General features: G+C 57.9%; 1 protein-coding gene across 1 annotated transcript; it reads left to right on the top strand.

Moving 5' to 3' along the window:
* Positions 1-1,210: 1,210 nt before the first annotated feature.
* Positions 1,211-20,257, top strand: WIPF2 (WAS/WASL interacting protein family member 2). Its single transcript, XM_029075969.2, has 8 exons — positions 1,211-1,316; positions 13,459-13,590; positions 14,110-14,242; positions 14,465-14,584; positions 14,897-15,562; positions 16,748-16,939; positions 17,585-17,686; positions 18,192-20,257. Exons 2-8 carry the CDS (start codon positions 13,528-13,530, stop codon positions 18,230-18,232), a joined length of 1,317 nt encoding a protein of 438 aa, XP_028931802.1. The 5' UTR covers positions 1,211-1,316; positions 13,459-13,527; the 3' UTR covers positions 18,233-20,257.
* The last annotated feature ends 4,707 nt before the right edge of the window (positions 20,258-24,964 follow it).

A 24,964-nucleotide genomic window follows, 5' to 3' on the forward strand; every position in this document is an offset into this window, starting at 1 on the left:
TTAAGCGCTTACTATGTGCCGAGCACTGTTCTAAGCGCTGGGGTAGACACAGGGGAATCAGGTTGTCCCACGTAGGGCTCACCGTCTTCATCCCCATTTTACAGATGAGGGAACTGAGGCCCAGAGAAGTGAAGTGACCGGCCCAAAGTCACACAGCTGACCAGTGGCAGCAGGAAAACTAGAACCCACGACCTCTGACTCCCAAGCTCACGATTAGAACCCAAGACCTCTGAGTCCCAAGGCCAGATGGGTCCCCTTCCCCCACCTCCCGCCGTCCTTAAGGGGGGAGGGAGCGAGAGACCCCTCCCTCTGCGGGTTTGCTGCCGCCTCTCCTCCTGAAAGATGAATTGTATGAATTCTCCTCCTGAAGACCTAATTGTTCATTCCAAGCGCTTAATACAGTGCTCTGCATGTAGTAAGCGCTCAATAAGTACGAATGAATGAATGATTCCAAGCGCTTAGTACAGTGCTCTGCGCGTAGTAAGCGCTCAATAAACACGAATGAATGAGTGATTCCAAGCGCTTAGTACAGTGCTCTGCACGTAGTAAGCGCTCAATAAATACGAATGAATGAATGATTCCAAGCGCTTAGTACAGTGCTCTGCGCGTAGTAAGCGCTCAATAAATACGAATGAATGAATGATTCCAAGCGCTTAGTACAGTGCTCTGCGCGTAGTAAGCGCTCAATAAATACGAATGAATGAATGATTCCAAGCGCTTAGTACAGTGCTCTGCGCGTAGTAAGCGCTCAATAAATACGAATGAATGAATGATTCCAAGAGCTTAGTACAGTGCTCTGCGCGTAGTAAGCGCTCAATAAATACGAATGAATGAATGATTCCAAGCGCTTAGTACAGTGCTCTGCGCGTAGTAAGCGCTCAATAAATACGAATGAATGAACTGGTTCCAAGCGCTTAGTACAGTGCTCTGCGCGTAGTAAGCGCTCAATAAATATGAATGAACGAATGAACGAATGAATGGGCGGGCAGCTGTTCCTGTCCTTCCCAAGATGGCGACAGGAGGCTCCGGCGGCTTCCTGTCAGACCTTCCCAAGATGGCGGACGGAAGGTTCCCTCCTTCCGCCCGACCTCCTCAAGATGGCGCGCGAGAGCCGACGGACCGGAAGCGGAGCCCGCGGACCGGAAGTGCGGCCTCCTCCGCCCTCCTCCCCCCCCGCCCCCGCGCCTCCTGTTGCCGCGCATGCGCCCGGCCCTCCCGCAGCCTCCATTTTGTTCTGGGGAGGCCGGGGACGGTGGGAGCCTTTCCATTTCCGGGTTGACGGAGGCGGGGGACGGCGGTGGCGACCGGAGTGGCGAGTGAGCTCCGGGGCCGGTGGGGAAGGGGAGGCGGGGAGGCGGGGGAGGGGCGGTCGGGGCCGGAGCGGCGGCGGGACGTGGGCGGGGAGGCGGGGGGAGGGGAGGGACTGAGGCCGACCGGGGGGGGGGTCTGTGGGCGGGGTCTGTGGGAGGGGGCGGGGCACGTGAGGTGATAGGGGGCGGGGTCACCGAGAAGGGGAGGGGCCTGCACTGAGGGCGGGGCCTGATTGGAGACACAAGGCGGAGAGGGGGCGGGGCCTGTGAAGAGGGGGCGGGGCCACTGAGGGGGCGCCACCTGTGAGAAGGAGGCGGGGCACGTGAGAAGGGGCGTGGCCCGCGGGCGGGGCCTCGGGGAAGGGGCGGGGCACGTGGCAAGGGGGTGGGTCCCGATTGGAGGCACCAGGAGACAGGGGGCGGGGCCACGGGGAATGTCAGGAGGCGGGTCACGTGAGAAGGGGCGTGACCCGCGGGAGGGGGAGGGGTCTCCCTGAATGGGGTGGGGGCTGAGAGGGGGAGGGGCCTCAGATAATGGGCGGGGCTTGTGGGAAGGGGCAGGTCACGTGATAGAGGGCGTGGCCGGAGAGGATGCACCAGGCGGGGAGGGGCGGGGCACGAGAGAAGGGGCGTGACCTGCGGGAGGGGGAGGGGCATGTGAGAAGGGGAGGGGCCATGGGGAATGGGCGGGGCATGTGGCAAAGGGGCGGGGCCTCTGAGAATGGGCTCCACCTGTGAGAAGGAGGCGGGGCACGTGAGAAGGGGCGTGACCTGCGGGGGGAGGGGCCCGAGAGGAGGCCCAAGCAGGGAGGGGCCTCGGCGAATGGGCGGGGCTTTTGAGGAGGAGGCGGGGCACGTGAGGAGGGGGCGTGGCCTGTGAGAAGAGGAGGGGCCTCCCTGATTGGACGGAGCCTCGGAGAAGGGGGCGGGGCCTGTGGGAAGAGGGTGTGGCCTGTGAGTGGGCGGGGCCTGGGAAAGAGCGTGACGTATGTTGGTGGGCGGGGCTTGTGAATGGGCGAGGCCGTGATTGGGCGGGGCTTATGAGTGGGCGGGGCCTGTCAGGAAGGAGGTTGGGGGGGGCGCCAACTTGGAGACCCTCATGAGGGCTCCTGTGTTGGGGGGTCGTTTTGGCCTTGAGGGCGGCTGAGCACTCATTCATTCAATAGTACTTATTGAGCGCTCACTATGTGCAGAGCACTGGACTAATCACTTGGAATGGACAGTTCGGCAACACACAGAGACCATCCCTGCCCCACGACGGGCTCACGGACTCGGCGGGGCGAAGGGGCATCGGGTCCGCGGGGTGGTGCGGGGCTCCTGGGTCCGCATTCCTGCCCTCCGGACGTGGGGGAGTGGAGGGGGCGCCCCTCAACGCCCTCCCCCCCGGCCCGCCTGGAGCAGCTCCGTGCCTCCCTGTCACCCCCAAATAATAAGGATGATCGTCCCTCCGGACTTCACTTAACTCATTCAATCAATCGTATTTATTAATAGTAATAATAATAATGGTATTTGTTAAGCGCTTACTATGTGCCAAGCAGTATTGTAAGCGCTGGGGCGGGGGGGATGCAAGGTCATCAGCTTGTCCCATGTTGGGGCTCACGGTCTTATTCCCCATTTTACAGATGAGATAACTGAGGTCTAGTGAAGTGACTTGTCACAGCTGACAAGTGGCGGAGCCGGGACTGAGCGCTTACTTTGCGCAGAGCACTGTAGCAAGCGCTGGGAGAGTGCAATACAGCAAGCCTCAGTGCCCTCATCTGCAAAATGGGGGTTAAGACTGTGAGCCCCGTGTGGGACAGGGACGGTGTCCAACCCGAAAATCTTGTATCTACCCGGTTCAAATCCCGGCTCCGCCACCGGTCAGCTGTGTGACTTCGGGTAAGTCGCTTCGCTTCTCTGGGCCTCCGTTACCTCACCCGTAAAATGGGGATTAAGACTGCGAGCCCCATGTGGACAACCTCATAACTTTGTATCTACCCCCAGTGCTTAGAACAGTACTTTGCACGTAGTAAGCGCTTAACAAATACCACAAATCATAATTACTGTTACTCTTATTCCGTCCGTGGGTTGGAGCTGCTGGGACCCTTCCCATCGGGACTGTGGAGGGGCCCATCCTCTCTCTCAAGCTCCCTGTGGGCAGGGAATGTGTCTGTTAAATTGTTCACACCCAAGCTTTTAGTGCTCTGCACAGAGTAAGCACTCCGGTACGATTGACCGGCCTTGGGCAAGTCACTTAACTTCTGTGCCTCAGTTTCCTCAACTGTAAAGTGGGGAATGAGACCCTGGAGCCCCGGGTGGGACACGAACTGTGTCCAACCTGATCATCTGTATCTACCCAAGCGCTTGTTCGGTGGCCGGCACATAGCGCGTAACAAATCCCGCTATTATTAATTATTGTTAAGCCCTTGCTATATGCCGAGCACTGTACTAAGTGCCGGGGTAGATACGGGGTCATCCTGGCTCTGCCGCTTGTCTCCCGTGTGACCTCAGGCAATGCACTTAATGGCTCTATGCCTCAGTTTCCTCATCGGTAAAATGGGGATTGAGACTGTGAGCCCTGTGTGGGACTGTGTTCAACCTGTTTAGCTCGTATCTACCCCAGTGCTTAAAACAGTGTTTGACACATAGTAAGCGCTGAACAAATATTATCATTATTATTATCCGGTCGGACACAGTCCCTTTCTCATTTGGGGCTCACAGCCTAAGGAGGAAGGTGAACAGGTATTTAATCCCCATATTACAAATGGGGGAACTGAGGCACAGAGAAATTGAGTAACTTGCCCAGGGTCTCCCAGCAGACAAGTGGTGGAGCTGGGATTAGAACCCAGGGCTTCTGACTCCCAAGCCTGTGCTGTTTCCACTAGGCCATGCTGCTTCTCGTGGCCTAGTTGTAGGCATTTGGCTCGCTGTCCTCGCTTGTCTTGCCGCTCAGCATGGCCTAGTGGAAAGAGCATGGGCCTGGGAGTCAGAGGACCTGGGTTCTAATCCAGGCTTTGCCACTTGTCTGCTTTGTGACCTTGGGCAAGTCACTTCACTTCTCTGTGCCTTAGTTTCCTCATTTATAAAATGGGGATTAAGACTGTGAGCCGTATGTGGAACAGGAACTCTGTCCAACCCGACCGTCTTGTATCTATCCCAGCTACAGTGTCTGGCACATAGTAAGGACTGAACAAATACCACAATCATAATTATTATTATTCATTCATTCATTCAATAGTATTTATTGAGCGCTTACTATGTGCAGAGCACTGTACTGAGCGCTTGGGATGAACAGGTCGGCAACAGATACAGTCCCTGCCGTTTGACGGGCTTACAGTCTAATCGGGGGAGACGGACAGACAAGAACAATGGCAATAAATAGAGTCAAGGGGAAGAACATCTCGTAAAAACAATGGCGACTAAATAGAATCGAGGCGATGTACAATTCATTAACAAAATAAATAGGGTAACGAAAATATATACAGTTGAGCGGACGAGTACAGTGCTGTGGGGATGGGAAGGGAGAGGTGGAGGAGCGGAGGGAAAAGGGGAAAAAGAGGAAAAAGAGGGTTAAGCTGCGGAGAGGTAAAGGGGGGATGGCAGAGGGAGTAGAGGGAGAAGAGGAGCTCAGTCTGGGAAGGCCTCTTGGAGGAGGTGAGTTTTAAGTAGGGTTTTGAAGAGGGAAAGAGAATCAGTTTGGCGGAGGTGAGGAGGGAGGGCGTTCCGGGACCGCGGGAGGACGTGACCCAGGGGTCGACGGGATAGGCGAGACCGAGGGACGGTGAGGAGGTGGGCGGCGGAGGAGCGGAGCGTGCGGGGTGGGCGGTAGAAAGAGAGAAGGGAGGAGAGGTAGGAAGGGGCAAGGTGATGGAGAGCCTCGAAGCCTAGAGTGAGGAGTTTTTGTTTGGAGCGGAGGTCGATAGGCAACCACTGGAGTTGTTTAAGAAGGGGAGTGACATGCCCAGATCGTTATTCTGTTCGTGGATTGGAACTGCTGGGACCTTTCCCATCAGGACTGGAGTGGCCCATCCTCTCCGTCCCCCTGACCTCCCCGGATGAGTCAGGCCAGGAGTCGTACTCTTGAGTTCCATCCTTGGCCCACCTGGTGACTCCCAGAGTGACCTCGAAGAGCGCCTCAACTGCCCCTTCGGGAAGTAGGAGGCTAATTATGATAATTATGCTATTTGTTAAGCGCTTACTCTATGCCAGGCCTGTACTAAGCACTTAGATGCCAGCTAATCAGGTGGAACACAGTCCCTGGTCCACATGGGGCTCACGGTCTAAATGGGAGGGGGGACAGGTATAGATGAGGAAACTGAGGCCCAGAGAAGTGCAGTGATTTGCCCAAAGTCACACAGGAGGCAGGTGGCAGAGCTGGGATTAGAATCCAGATCCCCCCGACTTCCCCTGGACTGGGCTGTTTCCATCTCTGTTTCCCCTCCCTGCCCCTCGATGTATTAACTGAAGAGCAGCACGCGTTATCCACCCTCAAGGAGCTTACATTCTTTAGGGGAAGACAGGCAAAAGGCCTAGGAGAAGCAGCGTGACCTAGTGGAAAGAGCATGAGCCTGGGAGTCGGAGGACCTGGGTTCTAATCTTGGCTTCCATTTGCCAGCCGAGCGACCTTGGGCAAGTCACGTAACTTGTCTGTGCCTTAGTTTCCTCCTCTGCAAAATGGGGATTCAGTTCCCGTCCTCCCTCTTACGTAGACTGTGAGCCCCACGTGGGACAGGGACTGGCCAACCTGATTATGCCGGGTCTACCCCAGCACTTAGTACGGGGCCTGTCACATAGTAAGCTTTAAACAAATGCCACCACAAAAGCAATAGTGGGAGCCGGAGGAAGAACAAGGACGTAGCAGGAAGTAGGTAGTAGGATTTAGTGATAATTATGTACACAAATAGTCCCATGTACATAAGTGTCGAAGATCGTGATCAAACACGGAAGTGGTCGGGGTGGCTAGTGGGTGAGTAGACTGTTGGGAATTAATCAGGGAGGGCTTCCTGGAGGAGGTTTTGGGGTGTGTTTTTGTTGGTTTTTTGAAAGAAAAGCTTGCCACCGACCCCTTGCCCACCTCCTCCCTCTGGCCTGGAACTCCTTCCCCCTTCACAACAATAATAATAATGATTGTGGGATGTAAGAACTTACTATATGTCAAGCACTGCGGTGGATACTTTCATTCAGTCGTATTTATTGAACACTTCCCGTGTGCAGAGCACTGTACTAAGTGGTTGGGAAAGTACGTCAATAAACAGACACGTTCCGTGCCCACAACCAGCTTACAATCTACAGTGGGGGAGACTGACATTAAATAAATGACAGATCTGTCCATAAGTGCGGTGGGGCTGGGACGCGGGGAGACAAAGGGAGCGAGTCAGGATGACGCAGAAGGGAGTGGGAGGAGAGGAAAGGGGGGCTTAGTCTGGGAAGGCCTCATGGAGGAGACGGGCCTTCAATAAGGATTTGAAGGAGGGGAGGGTAATAGTCTGTCAGATTTGAGGAGGGAGGGCGTTCCAGGCCAGAGGCAGGACGTGGGCGAGGGGTCAGTAAGCACTCAATAATTATCACTGATTGATTTTTAAGATGGGGGAGTGTTGAGGGTCGGGGAGCATTTCACCTCGGGGAAGCGTGCGATCCGGGCGTTGGAGGGGAGCCGAGGCACAACTCAGAAGGGGAGCTTGGGAGGAGCGGAGAGCCGAAACTGGGGAAGCACAGGCGAAGAAGGCCGGCACGTCAGAGACGGGGCTCCTGGGAGGCCTGGGAGCAGATCCTTGAAGCCAGTGGTGGTGGGGCATTTTTGCTGGGTGTTGGGGGAGATGGGGAACTGTCAGAGGTTTCTGAGGAGTGGAGTGATGTGTGTCGGGCGATGCTTCCAAAAGAGAACCCGAGCAGCTCCTGTTTTGTCCGTCTGTCTCCCCCGATTAGACCGTAAGCCCGTCATTGGGCCGGGATCGTCTCTATCTGTTGCCGAATTGTCCATTCCAAGCGCTTAGTACAGTGCTCTGCACATAGGAAGGGCTCAATAAATACTAATGAATGAATGAAAGAGGGAGACGAGGCTGGAGGCAGGGAGGTGAGCGAGGAGGCTGATCCAATAGCCCAGCGGGGACGTGACTTGGCCCGAATTATTTGGGTGGAGCGGAAGGGCGCAGGCGGGAAATGACTTTGGAGGAAGAACTGGTAGGATTGAGCAAGCCTTGGTTCGGGGAGAACCTGGGCCTGGGAGACAGAACGACCTGGGTTCTAATCCCAGCTCTGCCACTTGTCTGCCCTGTGACCTTGGGGAAGTTACTTCACTTCTCTGTGCCTCTCTTGCCTCACCTGTAAAATGGGGATTCAGATTGTGAGCCCCATGAGGGATGGGGGCTGTGTCAAAGCTGATTACCTCGTATCTACCCCAACGCTTAGTACCTGGCCCGTAGTAAGTGCTTGACAAGCACCATTAAAAAAAAAAAATAAGTGGGTGCCCCTTGTGCCGTCTCGTCAGTCTATCCCCGGCTCTCGCCTCTGGGGCTCCGAGCCCGGGGTCCTAATTTGTGGGCGGCTCGGGGATGCAGGTCACGGAGCAGGCTGGGGTGAGGGGGCGAGCCCATGGGGGTGGTCCCTGAGGCGGCCATCACCCCCACTTGCCTCCCTTAGGTCACTCGTGACCATTCTCCTCTCAGCCAGGACCAGCTAGAGCAGCGTGGCGTGGAAAGAGCGCGGGCTTGGAAATCAGAGGTTGTGGGTTCTAATCCCAGCTCCGCTTGTCTACTGTGTGACCTTGGGCCAACCTGTTAGCATCAATGTGCCTCAGTTACCTCATCTGTAAAGTGGGGATTAAGACTGTGCACCCCATGTGGGACAACCTCATTAGCTTGTATCTACCCGGGTGCTTAGAACAGGCTTGGCACATAGTAAGCGCTTAACAAAGGCCATAATTATTATTAAGCCCCTTCCCCTTAGCAAGCTGGAGGTTTTCAAGGCAAGAGGGAGGTGTGTGTAGGTGGGGTGGGGGTTGAAGCAGTACAGCCTAGTGGAAAGAGCATGAACCTGGGAATCAGAGGACCTGGGTTCTAATCCCAGCTCCACCGCTTATCTGCTGAGTGGCCTTGGGCTAGTCACTTATCAGTTACCTCATCTGTAAAATGGAAATTAAGACCGTAACTCCCTATGTGGAACAGGGACTGTGTCCTACCCCATTATTTCGCATCTATACTCAATACTTTGTCTGGCACATAGTACTTTGGTGCTTATCAAATCGTGGTGTTTTTTTTTTAGAAAAATCAGCTTTTAGGGTGCCCATCCATTGAACCTTAATGGGTTGGATGCACCCCTCCCCTTGGAACTCCCAACCTTTTCCTCAAGTGAGGTCATGGACTCCAGGGCCCTTGAGGGAGGAGAGGTGATAAGGATGTCTCTCTCCCTTCCTCCTGGAGACCTTCCCTAATTAATCTCATCTCTCCACCCGATTTTCCCCTTCCTCGTTCATCACCTGTGTACGTGAGTTCAGCCCCTCTAAGCTCTAGGTCCTTTCCCACTCTGTCCCCTACAACACTTCTCTCCATCTTCTCGTCCTCAGTTGCTTCTCTACCTTATTTTAGCTCCTCCAGAGCCTGGATCACGTCTACTTCCTCCATTATACTCTTCCAAACACTCAGTCCGGTGCTCTGCACAATATAAGTGCTCCTTAATTTTGGATTTAAGTGATTACTTTATGCCAAGCACGAGGTAGATACAAGATAATTAGGTCAGACAAAGTCCCTGTCCCACATAGGGCTCACGGTCTAAGTAGGAGGCAGAACAGATCTGGAAGCCCCATTTTACAGGTGTGGAAACTGAGGCCCAGAGAAGTGACATGACCTGCCCAGAGAAGTGATGTGATTTGCCCAAAGTCACCCAGTAGACAAGTGGCAGAGCCAGGAGCATGGCCAGTGGGTAGAGCACGGGCTTGGGAGTCAGAAGGACCTGGGTTCTAATCCTGGCTCTGCTGTGTGGCCTTGGGCAAGTCAGTTCACTTGTCTGTGCCTCAGTTCCCTTATCTGTAAAATGGGGATTAAGATTGTGAGCCCCATGTGCGACAGGGACTCTGTCCAACCCGATTATCTTCTACCTACCCCAGTGCTTGGCATATAGGAAGCACTTAAATCCAAAATTAGGGAGCACTTACATTGTGCAGAGCACCGGAATAAGTGTTTGGAAGAGGATAAGGGAGGAAACTGCCCTCTCAGAGGTCACCAGTGATCTCCTTCTTGCCAAATCCAACGGCCTCTACTCCATCTTAATCCTCCTCGACCCCTCAGCTCTGACCCTCTTCTCCTGGAAACGTTATCCAACCTTGGCTTCATTGACTCTGTCCCCTCCTAGTTCTCCACTTATCTCTCTGCCCGTTCATTCTCAGTCTCCTTCGCAGGCTCCTCCTCTGCCTCCCACCCCCCTAACCGTGGGAGTCCCTCAGGGTTCGGTTCTGGGTCCTCTTCTATTCTCCATCTACGCTCCCTCCCTTGGAGAACTCATTCGGTCCCATGGCTTCAACTATCATTTCTATTCAGGTGACAGCCAAATCTACATCTCCTACCCCGATCTCTCCCTTTCTCCAGGCTCGCATCTCCTGCCTTTAAGGCATCTCTACTTGGATGTCCTCCCATCGCCTCGAACTTAACATCTCCAAAACAGAGCTCCTTATCTTCCCTCCCAAACCCTGTCCTCCCCGTGACTTTCCCAGCACTGTAGACGGCACCACCATTCTTTCTTTCTGTCTCACAAGCCTTGGCGTTATCCTTGACTTCTCTGTCATTTAACCCACATATTCAGTCCGCCACCAAATCCTGTCAGTCCCACCTTCGCCACGTCGCTAAAATCTTCCCTTTCCTCTCCATCCAAACTGCTAGCCACAGTAATACGATCACTCCTCCTATCCCGCCTGGATGACTGCATCGGCCTCCTTGCTGATCTCCCGGCCTCTTGTCTCTCCGCACTCCAGTCCATACTTCACTGTGCTCCTCCTTGGATCATTTTTTTATAAAAACATTCTGGACACATCACAGCACCCAGTGGTTGCTCGTCCACCTCCGTATTAAACAAAAACTCCTCACCATTGGCTTTAAAGCAGTCCACCACCTTGCCCCCTCTTACCTCACCTCGCTTCTCTCCCTCTACATTCCAGCCCGCGCACTTCGCTCCTCTAGTGCTAACCTTCTCATTGTGCCTCCATCTCGCCTGTCTACCCCACAACCTGCCTCTGGCCTGGGACGCCCTCCCTCCTCTAATCTGACAGATAACCACTCTCGTCTCGCTTCAAAGCCTTACTGAAGGCCCATCTCCTCCGAGAGGCCTTCCCAGATTAAGCCCTACTTTTCCTCATCTTCCACTCCCTTCTGCATTGTCCTGACTTCACTCTTCCCCTTTCACTCTTCCCCCCTTCCCTTCCCTTTTCCCCCCACTCCCAAAGCACTTACGTACATATCTGTAATTTTATTTATCCCTTTGCTCTCCCCCGCTCCCAGCCCCAAAGCACTTAGGTACATATGTGTCATTTTATTTGTATTGATTTCTGTCGTCCCCCCAACTCTAGATTGAGCTCATTTTGGGTAGGGAATGTCAGTGTTTATCGTCGTATTGTACTTTCTGAAGTGCTTAGTACAGTGCTTTCAAATTAGCGCTCAATAAATACAATTGAATGAATGAATGAATGAACTATGCCTGGCACATAGTGCTTAACAAATCCCATTTTTTTAAAAAAAAAAAAGGTTTTCTGACTGCCAAGCCTGTGTTCTTTCCACGAGGCCATACTTTCTCATACCTACCATTGATTGATTGACTGATTGGTCCTACGTGACGGGCAAGCACGAATGGTGATTCGGGTGGCTCGTCCCACCAGTGTCCCGCCCCTCAAGCCCTGTTACCTGGGGTGTAGACGGTGCCTTGCTGGGCGGTGCTGTTAATTTTGGTGCCACCAAGGTGCTGCGGGCAGCAATGTGGGTCAGACTCAGTGGGCCTTATCCAGGCGAGGTGGGTGGGCTATGGTGGGGGGTGAGGTATGGCGGGTGGGCGAGGATATGGTGTCAGCAGGGAGACCTGGAACCAGGGGTTGTCGGGGGTTGGGTGTTCTGCCTTGTTTCCCGTCTTTCCCCTCCCTGGCAGGGCCCGCGGCCTTCTAGGTCTGGGCTTGTCCTCGGACTCCCCGGGTGAGAGTTTGACCCGCCGCCCCCGGCCTCGTCCTGAAGCCGATGGGGGGAAGCCCGAGGGAAGCCGGACGCCGGGGGAGGACCCCCTGCCTGGGGGTCACAGCAACCGCCTCTGCTTAGAGCGTCCGAGCGCCAGGTCCGCCACAGGGACGCGAGCAAATCCCCGGAATCTCACCCGGCCCGAAGGACTCGGCCGCGTCGAGGAATGTGGGAGCCCTGGGACGGGCGACTGGCCGGGGAGGAAGTTGAGGAGACAGGAGGTGGGCATGTGGAGCTGGGCCGCCAGCTGCCTCTCGCCCCGGAGGGCTTCCCCGAACCATGACCGGCTCTCTCCTCCCCAGCCCCGATGTCGGGTCCTACTGGGTCGCCTCCCTTCCGTGGACTCTTGGGACTGCGGACAGCCCCGATGGCCGACCCGAGTTGATTGGTCCCATCGTGGAGGGTGGGGACCCATCCACCCCCGTCCCCTCAGGCAGAGGCTCCTCTGCCGAGCTTTGCCGGTGGCTCCGGCTCGGGTTTTTGGTCCCGGGCAGCGGGAAGCATCGAGGGAAAAGACCGGGGTCTGGAGGAAGGAGGGGCGGAATTGTGGTCAGTTGGGTCCACGTCCCCCGGGCCGGAGACCCCCATCTGCTGAGGCTCAGGCAGGTGCAGGAGGAGCGCGGGGAAGGCAAAGCAGTTGAGGAAAGGCAGGAGAGGGAGCGGAAAGACCTAGCGGTAAGAGCATGGGCCTGGGAGAGGACCTGGGTTCCGATCTCGCCTCTGCCACCGGTCTGTTCTGTGACCTTGAGCAAGTCACTTGACGTCTCTGTACCTCCGTTTCCTCATCTGTAAAATGGGGATCAACTCGTGCTCCCTCCTACTTGGACTGTGAACCCCATGTGGGACAGGTCCCGTGTCCAACCTGAATATCATACATATCTTTAAATTATACACTATAAATTGTTTAGTTATTCGTACTAATATCTGTCTCCCCCACCTAGACGGTAAGCTCTTTGAGGGCGGGGAATGTATCTGCCAACTCTGTTGTCTTGCACTCTCCCAAGCACTTAGTAGAGTTCTCTGCACTCAATAATTATCATCGATGGATTGACAAATTATCTAGTATCTACCCCAGCGCTTAGAAGAGTGCTTGACACGTAGTGAGTGCTAAACAAATCTCATAATTGTTGTTAATTATTAAGGAGCAGCCCAAGAGGTTAAAGGAGAGAACTGAGTCAGTAACACCAAGGTTAAATAAGTATTTCCAAGTGAAGGGAGTGGTGAGTCACTTCACTTTTCTGGGCCTCAGTGACCTCATCTGTCAAATGGGGATTGAGACTGTGAGCCCCATGTGGGACAGGGACTGTGTCCAACCCGATTTTCTCGTACATACCCCAGCGCTTAGTACAGCGCCAGGCACGTAGTAAGCACTTAACAAATACCACAATTTTTTTTTTTTAACTGTGAGGAGGCAGGAGGTGGCTTCGACATAGTGCTGAGAAGGACAGGAGAGTCGAAGAGGGCAGAGATTATAGGGAATTCATCCCTGATGGTTTCAATAGAAGGCCGGATCATTAGAGGCAAGATAGGGCGTTAAGAAGGGAATTAAGAGCCAGGAACAGCTGGTGCAGGCCTTGGGCATAGGAGTCGATAAGGATGGAGAAGTCTCTCGTTTCTCGGCAGAGTTAAAGCGGGTGAGGATGAGTTTGAGCTGGGAGCGACGTGGGCGTGTGTGAAGGCAGAGAGGAAGGAGGAGCCGTCGGAGGGGCGAGGGGGTGATGGAGTAGGCTCAGGGGCGAGCGGGACTGATTTCCCTGGTGGGTGATGGCCCTGCCCTTGGCTGGCATCTCAGTGGGTGCTCACGGCCTGGGCGGGGGTGACTGGCGCCTGCCACCCGCCTGGGGCGGGGGTGACCGGAGCCATCTGGCTGAGAGAGCCGCACCCGGGCCGGGTGGCGAACGACCCGCCGCGGGGCTCGTGGGCCGCTGGGGCCGTCCCCTCACCGACTGGTTCTTCGCCGGCAGGTCTATGAGCGAGCCAGGGCTGCCCGGACAGGCGGACAGAGGGCAGGGCCAGCCGGGAGCGGGGAAAGGATGCCAATCCCTCCGCCCCCTCCGCCTCCGCCCGGCCCCCCACCTCCACCCACGTTCAGCCAGGTAGGTGACTGGGTCCCCCCCGCCGCGGTTCCCTCCCCCTCCACAAACTCGCACTGCCTCTGCTTGCCACTCGGGTAGCCCACCTGGGCTCGTCCTGAGGGTCTGGTCTCCCACCCCCGTCCCCACACTGGGCCACAGCCTGAGAAGCTAGTGGATAGAGTGCAGGCCTTGGAGTCAGAAGGACCTGGGTCCTAATCCCAATTTCGCCACTTGTCAGCTGTGTGACCTTGGGCAAGTGGCTTCACTTCTCTGTGCCTCGGTTACCTCCTCTGTCAAATGATTGTGTGCCCCAAGAGGGACAGGGACTAAATCCCACCTGATTAGCTTGTATCTACCCCAGCGCTTAGTACAGTGCCCGGTGCTCAGTAAGTGCTTATTAAATACCACGGTTGTTATGGCCCCGTTGTGCTGTGGGTGGAGGGGCCCCGGGACGGAGGGGCGGCCTCCTGTTCCCCGAGGTGTGATGTGGCCGGCTGGCCGGACAGATGGCAGCGCTGACCGTCCTCCTTCCGATGCCAGGCCTGCACGGAGCCGCCCAAGCTGAGCCGCGATGAGCAGCGGGGTCGGGGCGCCCTCCTGCAGGACATCTGCAAGGGGACGCGGCTGAAGAAGGTGACCCACATCAATGACCGCAGCGCCCCCGTTCTGGAGAGTGAGTGGGCCCGGTCCCCGGGGCGCCCAGGGCTCTTCGGGGGGGCGGGAGGGGAACTGAGAGCTTCTTCCCACCCCGGCCTCTCACCTCCTGGCTCAGCCTCCGCACGGGCGGCCTGGGGCCTTGCTGGAGAGGGTGGGTGCTGGGCCTCGCGGGGCTCCGGGCAGCCGGATTGGGTCCGATCACCCTGTGCTGACCGGACCGAGGTCGGGTGCCTTCCAGAATCCAGGGGTGGAGGCGGCGGTGCCCACGGTTCCGGAGCTGTGGCCCTGCAGCCCAAGGGCGGGCTCTTCCAAGGTGGCGTGCCCAAACTCCGCCCGGTGGGCCTCAAGGACGGGACAGGTAGGCGCACCGCTGGCCTGGCTGGGCGGGGGGCTCCGGGGACCCCGGGGGGGTGGCGTTCGGCTGTGTAACGGGGTGGGCTCTCCCGGGTGGGCTCCTTGTCCTAGGAAGCCTCCCGAGGGCCCGGTCACCGTGAGGGAGCCGGGGTCAGCGGGTGCGCTGCCGGGCCTCCTTGCCGGACGACCTCGGGCACGGGCTTGGAGATGTCGGGGAGGGAGGGCCGAGTCTCCAGTGGTGCCCACGTGCTGGGCAGCGGGGGTGGATCGGGCCCGTCCCCGGCCCGCCGACCCGCCGCTTCTGGCTTCCTCGTAGAGAGCCCCTCGGGAAAGCCCGGCCTGCAGCTTCCCAGTTCTCGGGCCGCCGCCCCTCGCCCCCCAGGATCCGCCGGCACCGGCCGCCCCCACGACGACTCCGTCAGCAGCCGGGCCTCCCCGCCAGAGCTCCCCCGCACGCAGAGACCCTCCCTGCCGGATCTGTCGCGACCCATTCCCGCCAGCGGCAGCAGCCCGGGCATGAGGCACAGCTCCTCGGCTCCCCCGCCCCCGCCGCCGCCCCCCGGCCGCCGTGCCCACGCCCCGCCGGCCCCTCTGCCGGGGCCCGGCGGCAAGACTCCGGCCTACAACCGGGAGAAGCCGCTGCCGCCTACCCCGGGGCCCAGACTCCAGGGGGGCCGGGACGGGCCCCCGGTCAAGCCCCCTCCCTCGCCTGGGAGCGCCCGGTCGGGACTCGGCGGCCAGAACCAGTCTCTGGCCCCTCCTCCCCCTCCCCCGTACCGCCAGCCCCCCGGCATCCCCAACGGGCCCCCGAGCCCCACGCTGGAGGCCGCCCCCGAACTGCCCCAGAGACACAACTCTCTGCATAGGAAGGTCCCGGCAGCCCTCCGAGGCCCGGCGCCCCAGCCGCCAGCCTCGGTCTCGCCCTCCGCGCAAACCAGCCGCCCGCCGCCCCCGGCCCGAGACCCTCCCAGCCGGGGAGCAGGTAAGAGCCCCCCCCGGTTCCGATCCCACGGGGTCGCTGCCGCCCTCTGCCTCTCCGCTCCACCCCTCCCCTAACGCGCCCCTCCCGAGGCCACCCTTCTTCCATCCCTCCCTGCGCCGCGGAGGGAGGGCGCGGGGCAGGGGGGCGAGGCATCCGAAGGAAGCTGGCCGTCAGACCGTAGCATCTCCTTCCTCAGGGGGAGAGTTCCCCGGGCCCGGGCTACCTGCAGGTCCAAGCCGCCGGCCTCCCCGAACACCTAACGAACACAGTAATTGCAATCATGGTGATGGGCACTGGCTCTCCCTCGGCCCCTGTGGTCAGGGTGCCAGGCAGCTGCTGTTCACCACCCCCTCTTCTTCTCTGGGGATAATAATAGTAATATTAATGAGGGTATTTGTTAAGCGCTTACTATGTGCCAAGCATTGTTCTAAGCGCGGGGATAGACACAGGGTAATCAGCTTGTCCCATGTAGGGCTCACAGTCTTAATCCCCATTTTCCAAATGAGGTAACGGCCCAGAGAAGTGACTTGCCCAAAGTCACGCAGCTGACTGGTGGCGGAGCCGAAGCCGCTGTGGCTCAGTGGAAAGAGCCCGGGCTTGGGAGTCAGAGGTCATGGGTTCGAATCCCAGCTCTGCCACTTGGCAGCTGTGTGACTGTGGGCCAGTCACTTCACTTCTCTGTGCCTCGGTGACCTCATCTGTAAAATGGGGTTGAAGACTGTGAGCCCCACGTGGGACAACCTGATTACCCTGTATCTACCCCAGCGCTTAAAACAGTGCTCTGCACATAGCGCTTAACAAATCCCAACATTTTTATTATTAGAACCCATGACCCGTGACTCCTGAACCACGCTGCCCCCCGGCCCACCCCTTCCCACCGGCTGTCCCGACCGGGCTCAGCGGGTTCTGGTGATATTCCGATGAGGGCTGGGGCTCTCGGCTCCCCCCGAACCCCCACCGGGATCTATGAGGAAGAGAGCGGGTCTCCTCCGCCCTGCCCGGTCTCGGCATTCATCTGCCAGGAGACAGGCGGCTGGATCCCCTGACCCTTTGCGTCTCTTGCGGCTGGTGGGGTGAGCTCAGGCTCCTTCCTTCCCTCCGTCCTTCCGTCCGTCCCTCCGAGGCCTTTTCCTTCCCGGCCGCCCTCCCCGGCCCCCTCCCACCCTGTCCGTGGGTCTGTTCCAGCACCTCCGCCGCCACCGCCCCTGATGCGCAACGGCCGGGACGCCCCGCCCCCGCCCCCGCCCTACAGAGGGCACGCGACCTCGAAGCCCCCGCCCCCTCCGCCCTCCAGGACGCCCGCCGGCCCGCCGCCTCCCCCGCCCCCGCTGAGGAACGGCCACCGGGACTCCCTCGCCACCGTCCGCTCCTTCCTGGGTGAGTAGCCTCCTGGGCCGCCTGTGGGGGCTCGGTCGCCCGGTGGCTAATGAGTACTCGGGCGGGGTTGCTCAGCGCCACACACACCCCAACGGAGGACGTCGCCCCAACGACTGCGCTGACCAGAGACGCTGGTTCTAGGGGGAGCTGGGCTTGCTTCGTCTGCCTCCTACATCCCAGACCCAGAGGAGCTGGCGCCCGGGGTCGTGTCCTTGGAATCGAGGGGCCCCTGGCACCACGCTTTGCCAGCCAGTGGCCAGATTTCCCTCCTGGTCAGGGGCAGCCAGCTGGAGGCCTGCTGCATTCCCGGGTTCCTTCCTAGGGGAGCGGGATCCACGCCCCCCCCCACCCCCCGTCTCCCTGGGCCAGGCAGCGGGGTGTGTCTTTATTTCCATCTCCCGAGTTGGGCTGCCCCTCGCCCGGGCAATCCCCAGGAGCAACCTTGGTCGAGGGTGTGTGGGGGCCATGTGTACCCTGCTTCTCTGAGACCGAGAATGAACCCGGGCTGTAAGCTTCCAGCCCGATGGTCTCTGCCTGCTCCCCCTCAGCCCGCTGGGCACGGTGCCCCGGCTTCATTCGCCCTGGATCGGTTTAAAGAAGACGCCGTCATTGACTCCCTCCCTCCCCTCCTCTCCTCCTGGCTAGATGACTTTGAGTCAAAATATTCCTTCCATCCTGTGGAAGACTTCCCCGCTCCCGAGGAGTACAAACACTTCCAGAGAATTTACCCCAGCAAAACGAACCGAGGTGAGGAGGGGTCCGCGGCCGGCTGGCGGACGGTGCCGGTGGGTAAGGATGGGGCGGCCCGAACCCCCGGAGGATCGGAAAATCGGGATTTCCTCCCCCCCCCGCTTCAGCCCAGCCCCCGTTGGGGCGATTCTTTGGTCCTCTCATCCCCCGGGGGAAGGCCCGTTCATTCACTCGTTCGTTCAGTCGTATTTATTGAGCGCTTACTGTGGGCAGAGCACTGTACTGAGCACTTGGGAGAGTACAATATGACAGTAACCAGACACATTCCCTGCCCGCAACGAGCTTAAGGTCTAGAGGGGGAGACAGACGTTAATATAATTAAATAAAATCAGAGTTGTGTACCTAAGTGCTGTGGGTCTGGGAAGGGGCATGACTACAGGGAGCAAGTCAGGGTGATGCAGAAGGGAGTGGGAGAAGAGGAAAGGCGGGCTTAGTCAGGGAAGGCCTTTTGGACCCGTCAGGACCTGGGACCCGTCAGTGACGCTCCTCTCTTGTTTTGCAGCCGCCCGGGGTGCCCCACCCCTACCGCCCATCCTCAGGTGAAGCCCCTCGTGGGCCCTGCTCCTTGGTAAAGAATGGGCCTTTCCCTGCCCTCCCCTCCCCCCAGAAACCTGCATGGGGGTCCCCCGCCCGCCACCCACCTCCCAGCAGCGCAGCCGTCCGACCAGAGCCTACGAGACTCGCCTCCCCCAGAAGGCACCGGTCGCCCCAGCCCTTCACACATTCCCCCCCGCCCTGACTCTTCCCCGGCGGGAGCCGAGAGAGGTCAAGGTGTTTCCAGGGCCTGGGGCTGGGCCAGGGGGACCAGCAATTGGCTCGCAGCTGCCTGGCTCGCCGGGGAGAGAGGGTTCTTCTTGGCTGCCCTTCATGGGGTGGTGTGGGATCCGCCTTGGGCGGGCTGGACGGGAAGACGTCCGTGGGGGCTGGCTGTTCTCTACTGATCCGCCGAGCTGAAGGATCTGCCCAGGAGGGAGGGTTGACTAGGTTCTTCGGTGAACCTCTGTTCCCCACCCGCCACGGCCTGACTGACGCTCTCTAGGCATAACACAGGGGACCAAGTAACCCAGATGAGAAAGGCCCAGGCCCACCCGCCCCTGGCCGGACCGTGGCACCTCCCACCCCCCCATCACCCCTCGCCTTGGCTCCAGACTGGATCGGGATGCTGGTAACCCCCACTCTCCGCCCTCCCCAGCCCTCTCAGTGAGTTCCTCGGAGGTTGGGCAGTGGGTGGGAGTGGCTCCAACCCCTCTGACGTGTTACTGAGTCCCACTGGATGCCTGCCCAAGGGAAGACGACAGTGCAGGGACCCCCTCGTGGACTCCTTCGGCTCTTCTATCCCGGCGTTGTCCTGCTTCCCTAGCAGGCGGCTGCTGGGCAACGGCGACTCTGCTTCGTCGGCCTCGTGCCCTCCGGGGCCCTTTAGCCCTCCAAGTCCTCTTCCAGGTGACTGGCCTCTGAGCGGGCACCGCGCTGTCTCCCGAGCTCAGGGCCTGGGCTCCTTGCCCATCTGGCTCCGTTTCCTGGGTTGCGTAAGGCTTGGACTATAGGATAAAGGTGGCCCGCCACCGGTCTCCCCTGCCCCTTTCCTGGCTCGTGGGCCTCTGTGGATGCCTCACGTTGAGGCTCGGGTGTATCCCAGCCCTTCGCGCTCCTCCCCACCCTCCCCAGACACGCCGAGCAGGGGGCTTGGTTTGTTCTTTAAAGGAGAAAAGCAGCCTCAGGCGGCACAGACCTTTTCCCTTGGGTTTCCCCCCTAAGCCCATGAGGGCTGGCGCTGTTCCGCGGGGCTTGGCTGGCTCTGCTTGGTGGTGCCTCGTGACTTCTGCTGGGCCCACGGTACACGGAGGTAGTGGGGGCCTGGGTAATTGCCCTGTCGTGTGGGCATATAGGCGAGGGAGCTTGCGGGCCTGGGTGTCCCCCCCCAGGGCCTGACCAGCCGAGATGAGAGGAGAGAGTGGCATTAACTCTAGAGTTTCTGGAGGTGGGCTCTGGGCCGGTGTCAGCGGAGGGCTTCGGTGGCTCGGGTCTGCCCACCCCTGCCTGCCTGGGACCAAGCGCCAACCGCGTCGGCCCAACCCCGCCTCTGGTTCTGGTCAGGCCCCCCCACCTCCCCGGGGCCGTGCCCTCCCGGCCCGCCCGCCGCCGCTGGGGACTGGTCAGTCAAGGAAGTGTTTACCCCGGTCAGTGCCACGCTCATTGTGCCTTACCTGGCTCGGGTGCCCTGTCGTCGCCCCCTTCCCTCCCCGCCCCCACGATCTTCCCTCCCTCCCTCACGGACTGAAGCATCAAAGCCCCCTCATCAACTGGTGGGCTTTTCCTTCTACGGCCTGGCAAATGCCCTCCGCCAGGGTCCTTTTGTCCTGGTCCAGGACCACCACCCCGTCTCCTCTCCTGGCCCCCAAGCCCCAGCCAGGGGCTCAGCGGGGGCGGACTTCAGCCCCGCCCACCAGTGGGTGGCGGGGCCGGGATCTCGGTTTAACTTATTGTGGGAATGTACGCCCGGTTCCCCTCCCCCTCGGCGCTGCCCTGCCCCCATCCGATTAAACTTCACACTGGAAGACAACTGCACCCCATCTCCCCGTGTGCTGTGTCCACGCTGCTGCGGCCGGGCCGGGGGCGGGGGGAGGATCGGCGGTCCCGGAGGGATCCGTGGGACTCGGAACTCGGGAAGCTCAAAGCCAGCAGGTGCCCTCGTCCGTGCCCACGGGGAGCTGATACTGGGGTCGGGAGCCCGGAGGGATGGGGGCAGGAGGTTTCCCAATCCACGCCGGCGGAGGTGAGGAAGGGAGGCCCTGGCTGTGCCCGCCCATCCTCAAGCCTGGCACTCCCGGAAGACCAGTTCTGCCGTTCATCCGAGGGGCCTGTGTGGCCGGGGACGGGCGGCCCCTTCCTTATCCCCTCATGGACCACGAGCTAACATCCCCTCCCTCCCCAGCAGGAGCCGGGACGCCCCGACTCTCTAAACCCTGGCACCTCTCCAGCTAGATCGGGAAGGCCCCGTGGGGAGAAGAGAGCTTAGCCCCGTGCTCCGTACACATTAAGCACTCGAATGCCATTGACTTATTGGAAGTGCAAGGTGAAGGAGTGAGGGGGAGGGCCTTTTCGTCTTCATTTCCGCAAAAAATGTCGGTGGCGAGGTGGAGCTGGGTGTAGACTCTCAGCTAAATTGTTCCCTCGAGCAGCTTCCTTGGAGAAGAATGTGGGTGGGGAAGTGAGAAGGGGTCAGGCCCTCCTGCCGCCTCTCTTTCTCCAGTGGTGAAGTTTTCCCCTACTGAGTCAGTGCAGGGGAACAGGTGTGAATCATTTTCCTGGAACTTTAGAGCATGAAAACCTCCAGCACCCTAATGCTGTGGGGAGGCTCTGTTGAGCCGCTTGTCTAGGGTGCAGAGCCCCGCTTTTGACTTCCCCCCACTCAGTGCTCTGGGCCAGTTAGTGTCAGTGGGGAGGTGGGCATCACCGGCAGAGGAGGAAGCCACCACGCATGCCGGAATGGGCCCCTGCCAGGGTGAGCCAGGTGTGTGGCCAGAAGAGCCTAGACAGGTAATTCTTGCGCGGCGTGATTCCTGCCCCGAGCCCTTGCCGGAAGCCGTGGGGGCGGGCACGGGGGTTGGGTCGGCGTGATGAGGCGTGTGACTCAAGGCAGCAGCTCCGGGGGGAGTGTCCCACATAGCCCTACTGTGGTGAGGGGAGAGTGGGGGCTGGAGGGCTGGAGCTGAGCTCTCCATCTGCCCCGGGTGTCTCGTCGGTGGGGGCGGCCCACTCCCATAGGAACCCGGGAAGATGGCTTTGGTCCTGCCCGCTTCCGTCCCTTGGGGCTAGGCATGTGTTCATGGGATCGCGGGCACCCACCAGCATGGCTTAGCGGAAAGAACAAGGGCTTGGGAGTCAGAGGTCGTGGGTTCTAATCCCAGCTCTGCCACTTGTCAGATGAGTGACTGTGGGCAAGTCACTTAACTTCTCTGTGCCTCAGTTCCCTCATCTGTAAAATGGGGATGAAGACTGTGAGCCTCACGTGGGACATCCTGATGACCTTGTATCTACCCACTGCTTGGCACATAGTAAGTGCTTAGCAAATACCAAAATTATTATTATTATTATTGCCTATGGGGTCTCCTTGGGGATCTCTGGCCCCAGCCCAGCAATGAGGGAGGACTTGGCTGGCCAAGGACAACTGGAAAACTGGTCCGTCTGCGTGCCCAGCTGCCAATTTGTCAGTGAGGTTCCGGGCCTCCCCAGCCTGACCCTTCCTTACCTTCCTAGCACCTCTGACCTAACCCCCCTTCCTCCATCCCAACACCAGGCTGCTCCCCACTTTAGAGATCATCGGTACTGTGGTCTTTGGTACTTGCCCAAACATCCACCTCCCAACCCCGCTTCTCTCCCCATCTTTCAACACACAGCCGTGACTCCAGAGGTGCCGACTGGGTGTTGGGGCGAGGTTAGGCTTTGTGGCATGAGTGGGGTGGTTGGGCGAAAGATCAAGTCAATATGTTAAGCGGTGCTGTTAAACATTAATGCCCCCTCCACCCGGGCACTAGCTTACTGGGCACCTCTGAGCTCAGATGGGGCACGAGTGCCCACTGGAGCAGAACTGAGGCCCTCCCTGCTTGGGGGTGGCTCCAGGCTCTGGTGCTGCTGATTTGGGCTCTTCACGGAGGGCTCCTCACACTCCCTCACCCAGAAAAAAATTAAGTACAGCCCTCCAGGGGAGAACTGTTCTAAAATTAGAAGAAGAACCAAAGGTAATAACTTTGTCTCCTCCCCAAGCCCCCGTGGGGTTAGGCCGGTGGCTGGAATCCTGCCATTTTCCCGGAGCTGGGCGGGTAGCTTTATCATTCTGCGTCTGAGTTTAGAGGGAAGAGAGGGGGGTCTCAGAGAGGGGCAGGAACTGGGCACAGGTGTGGTGTCCCGCTAGCTAAGACCTCCCCCCCCTCAGGGGCAGAGCTCCCAGAGGACTTGGCTTCTCCTTGTTCCTCAATCTTTAGCCTTTCTCTGCCACGAACAGGGCAACCAGTTGGCTGGGAGTGAGAAAAGGAATCTCTTTCAGGCTGTGGAGTCCTCCTGCTCCTCAATCCCTCGCCTCCCAATCCCAGCAGGTTACTCTGCTCTTGCCCCTGGCATGGGAATTCAAGGACTCGCAGCTTTAGTTGGAAGGAATTTGGGGTTAATAATAATAATGCAGAGCTTAAGCGCTGGGGTAGATACAGGGGAATCAGATTGTCCCTCGTGGGGCTCGCATTTTTTAATCCCCATTTTTCCAGATGAGGTAACTGAGGCACAGAGAAGTTAAATGTCTTGCCCAAGGTCACACAGCAGACAAGTGGCGGACCCGGGATTAGAACCCACGACCTCTGACTCCCAAGCCCGTGCTCTTTCCACTAAGCCACGCTGGGGTTCCACAAGAGGGGGATGGGGTCAGCCAGGGTTCTCTCTCATCCTGGTGCCTCAGCAGGCACCATTCATTCATCCATTAATTTATTCACATTTATTGAACGCTTACTCTGTGCCGAGCACTGTGCTGAGAGCTTGGAAAGTACAATTCAGCGACAGAACACAACAGGCTCACAGTCTAGAAGGGAGCGACAGGCATTAAAACAAGTAAATAGGCATCAATAGCATCAATATAAATAGAATTGTAGATATATATATATAAACGTCATTAATATAAATAAATAGAATTATGAATATGTACATATACATGCACAAGGGCTGTATGAGGGAAAGGGGGAGAGCAAAGGGAGCGAGTCGGAGCGGTGGGGAGGGGGCGCGGAGGAAAAGCGGGGGCTTACCTTCTCCCCCAATATAGGATGAATTTGAGGGTTGCAGGCTGTTGTCCATTTCAGAGAACCAGGCCAAGGAGGCTTCCCTATTTGAGGCCGAGATGCCCTTTGAGGCCAGAAATGAGCTGTGAATACCGAGAATCGAGTACGGGCTTGCAAGTCCGAAGGACCTGGGTTCTAGAACAGTGCTCGGCACATAGTAAGCGCTTAACAAATACCAACATTATTATTATTATTATTATTAGTCCTCCTGTGTGACCTTGGACAAGTCACTTAACTTCTCTGAGCTAAAGTTCCCTCATCTGTAAAATGGGGATGAAGACCATGAGCCCTATAATAATAATAATAATAGTGATGGTATTTGTTAAGCATTTACTATGTGCAAAGTGTTCTAAGCGCTGGGGGGGGATACAAGTTGTCCCACGTGGGGCTCACGGTCTTCATCCCCATTTTGCGGATGAGGGAACTGAGGCCCAAAGAAGTGAAGTGACTTGCCCAAAGTCACACAGCTGACAAGCGGCGGAGGCGCGATTAGGTCGGATAGGGACTGTATCCCACCCGATTTGCTTGCCCTTAGAACAGTACCTGGCACATAATAAGCGCTTAAACATGGCAATTATTAATTTTATCAGTGCACTGTATAAAATGATATATATAATAGAAGCAGCGTGGCTCGGTGGAAAGAGCCTGGGCTTGGGAGTCAGAGGTCATGGGTTCGACTCCCGGCTCTGCCACTTGTCAGCTGTGTGACCGTGGGCAAGTCACTTCACTTCTCTGTGCCTCAGTTCCCTCATCTGTAAAATGGGGATTCACTGTGAGCCTCACGTGGGACAGCCTGATGACCCTGTATCTACCCCAGTGCTTAGAACAGTGCTCTGCACATAGGAAGCGCTTAACAAATACACAACATTCATTAATAGACTATAAGCCCGTCAATGGGCAGGGATCATCTCTCTCTGTTGCCGAATTGTCCATTCCAAGCGCTTAGTACAGTGCTCTGCACATAGTGAGTGCTCAATAAATACTATTGAATGAATGAATAGGTAATAATAATAGTGATAATATTGGTATTTGTTAAGCAATTACTATGTGCAGAGCATTGTTCTAAGCACTGGGGGGATACAAGGTGATCAGGTTGTCCCTCAGGGGGCTCACAGGCTTCATCCCCATTTTACAGATGAGGTCAGTGAGGCCCAGGGAGTAATAATAATAATGTTGGTATTTGTTAAGCGATTACTACGTGCAGAGCACTGTTCTAAGTGCTGGGGTAGATACAGGGGAAGCAGGTAGATGCAGGGGAAGCAGCGTGGCTCAGAGGAAAGAGCCCGCGCTTTGGAGTCGGAGGTCATGGGTTCGACTCCCTGCTCTGCCACTTGTCAGCTGTGTGACTCTGGGCAAGTCACTTCACTTCTCTGTGCCTCAGTTACCTCATCTGTAAAATGGGGATCAACTGTGAGCCTCACGTGGGACAACCTGATGACCCTGTATCTCCCCC

The sequence above is a fragment of the Ornithorhynchus anatinus genome, chromosome 11, assembly GCF_004115215.2.
Source record: "Ornithorhynchus anatinus isolate Pmale09 chromosome 11, mOrnAna1.pri.v4, whole genome shotgun sequence".
NCBI lineage: Eukaryota > Metazoa > Chordata > Mammalia > Monotremata > Ornithorhynchidae > Ornithorhynchus > Ornithorhynchus anatinus.

Coding starts and splice junctions, on each gene's coding strand:
- WIPF2 (XM_029075969.2), top strand. CDS start 13,528: ATGCCAATCCCTCCGCCCCCTCCGCCTCCGCCCGGCCCCCCACCTCCA. Junction 13,591..14,109: donor CTCCACCCACGTTCAGCCAG/GTAGGTGACTGG, acceptor TTCCGATGCCAG/GCCTGCACGGAGCCGCCCAA. Junction 16,940..17,584: donor CACCGTCCGCTCCTTCCTGG/GTGAGTAGCCTC, acceptor CCTCCTGGCTAG/ATGACTTTGAGTCAAAATAT.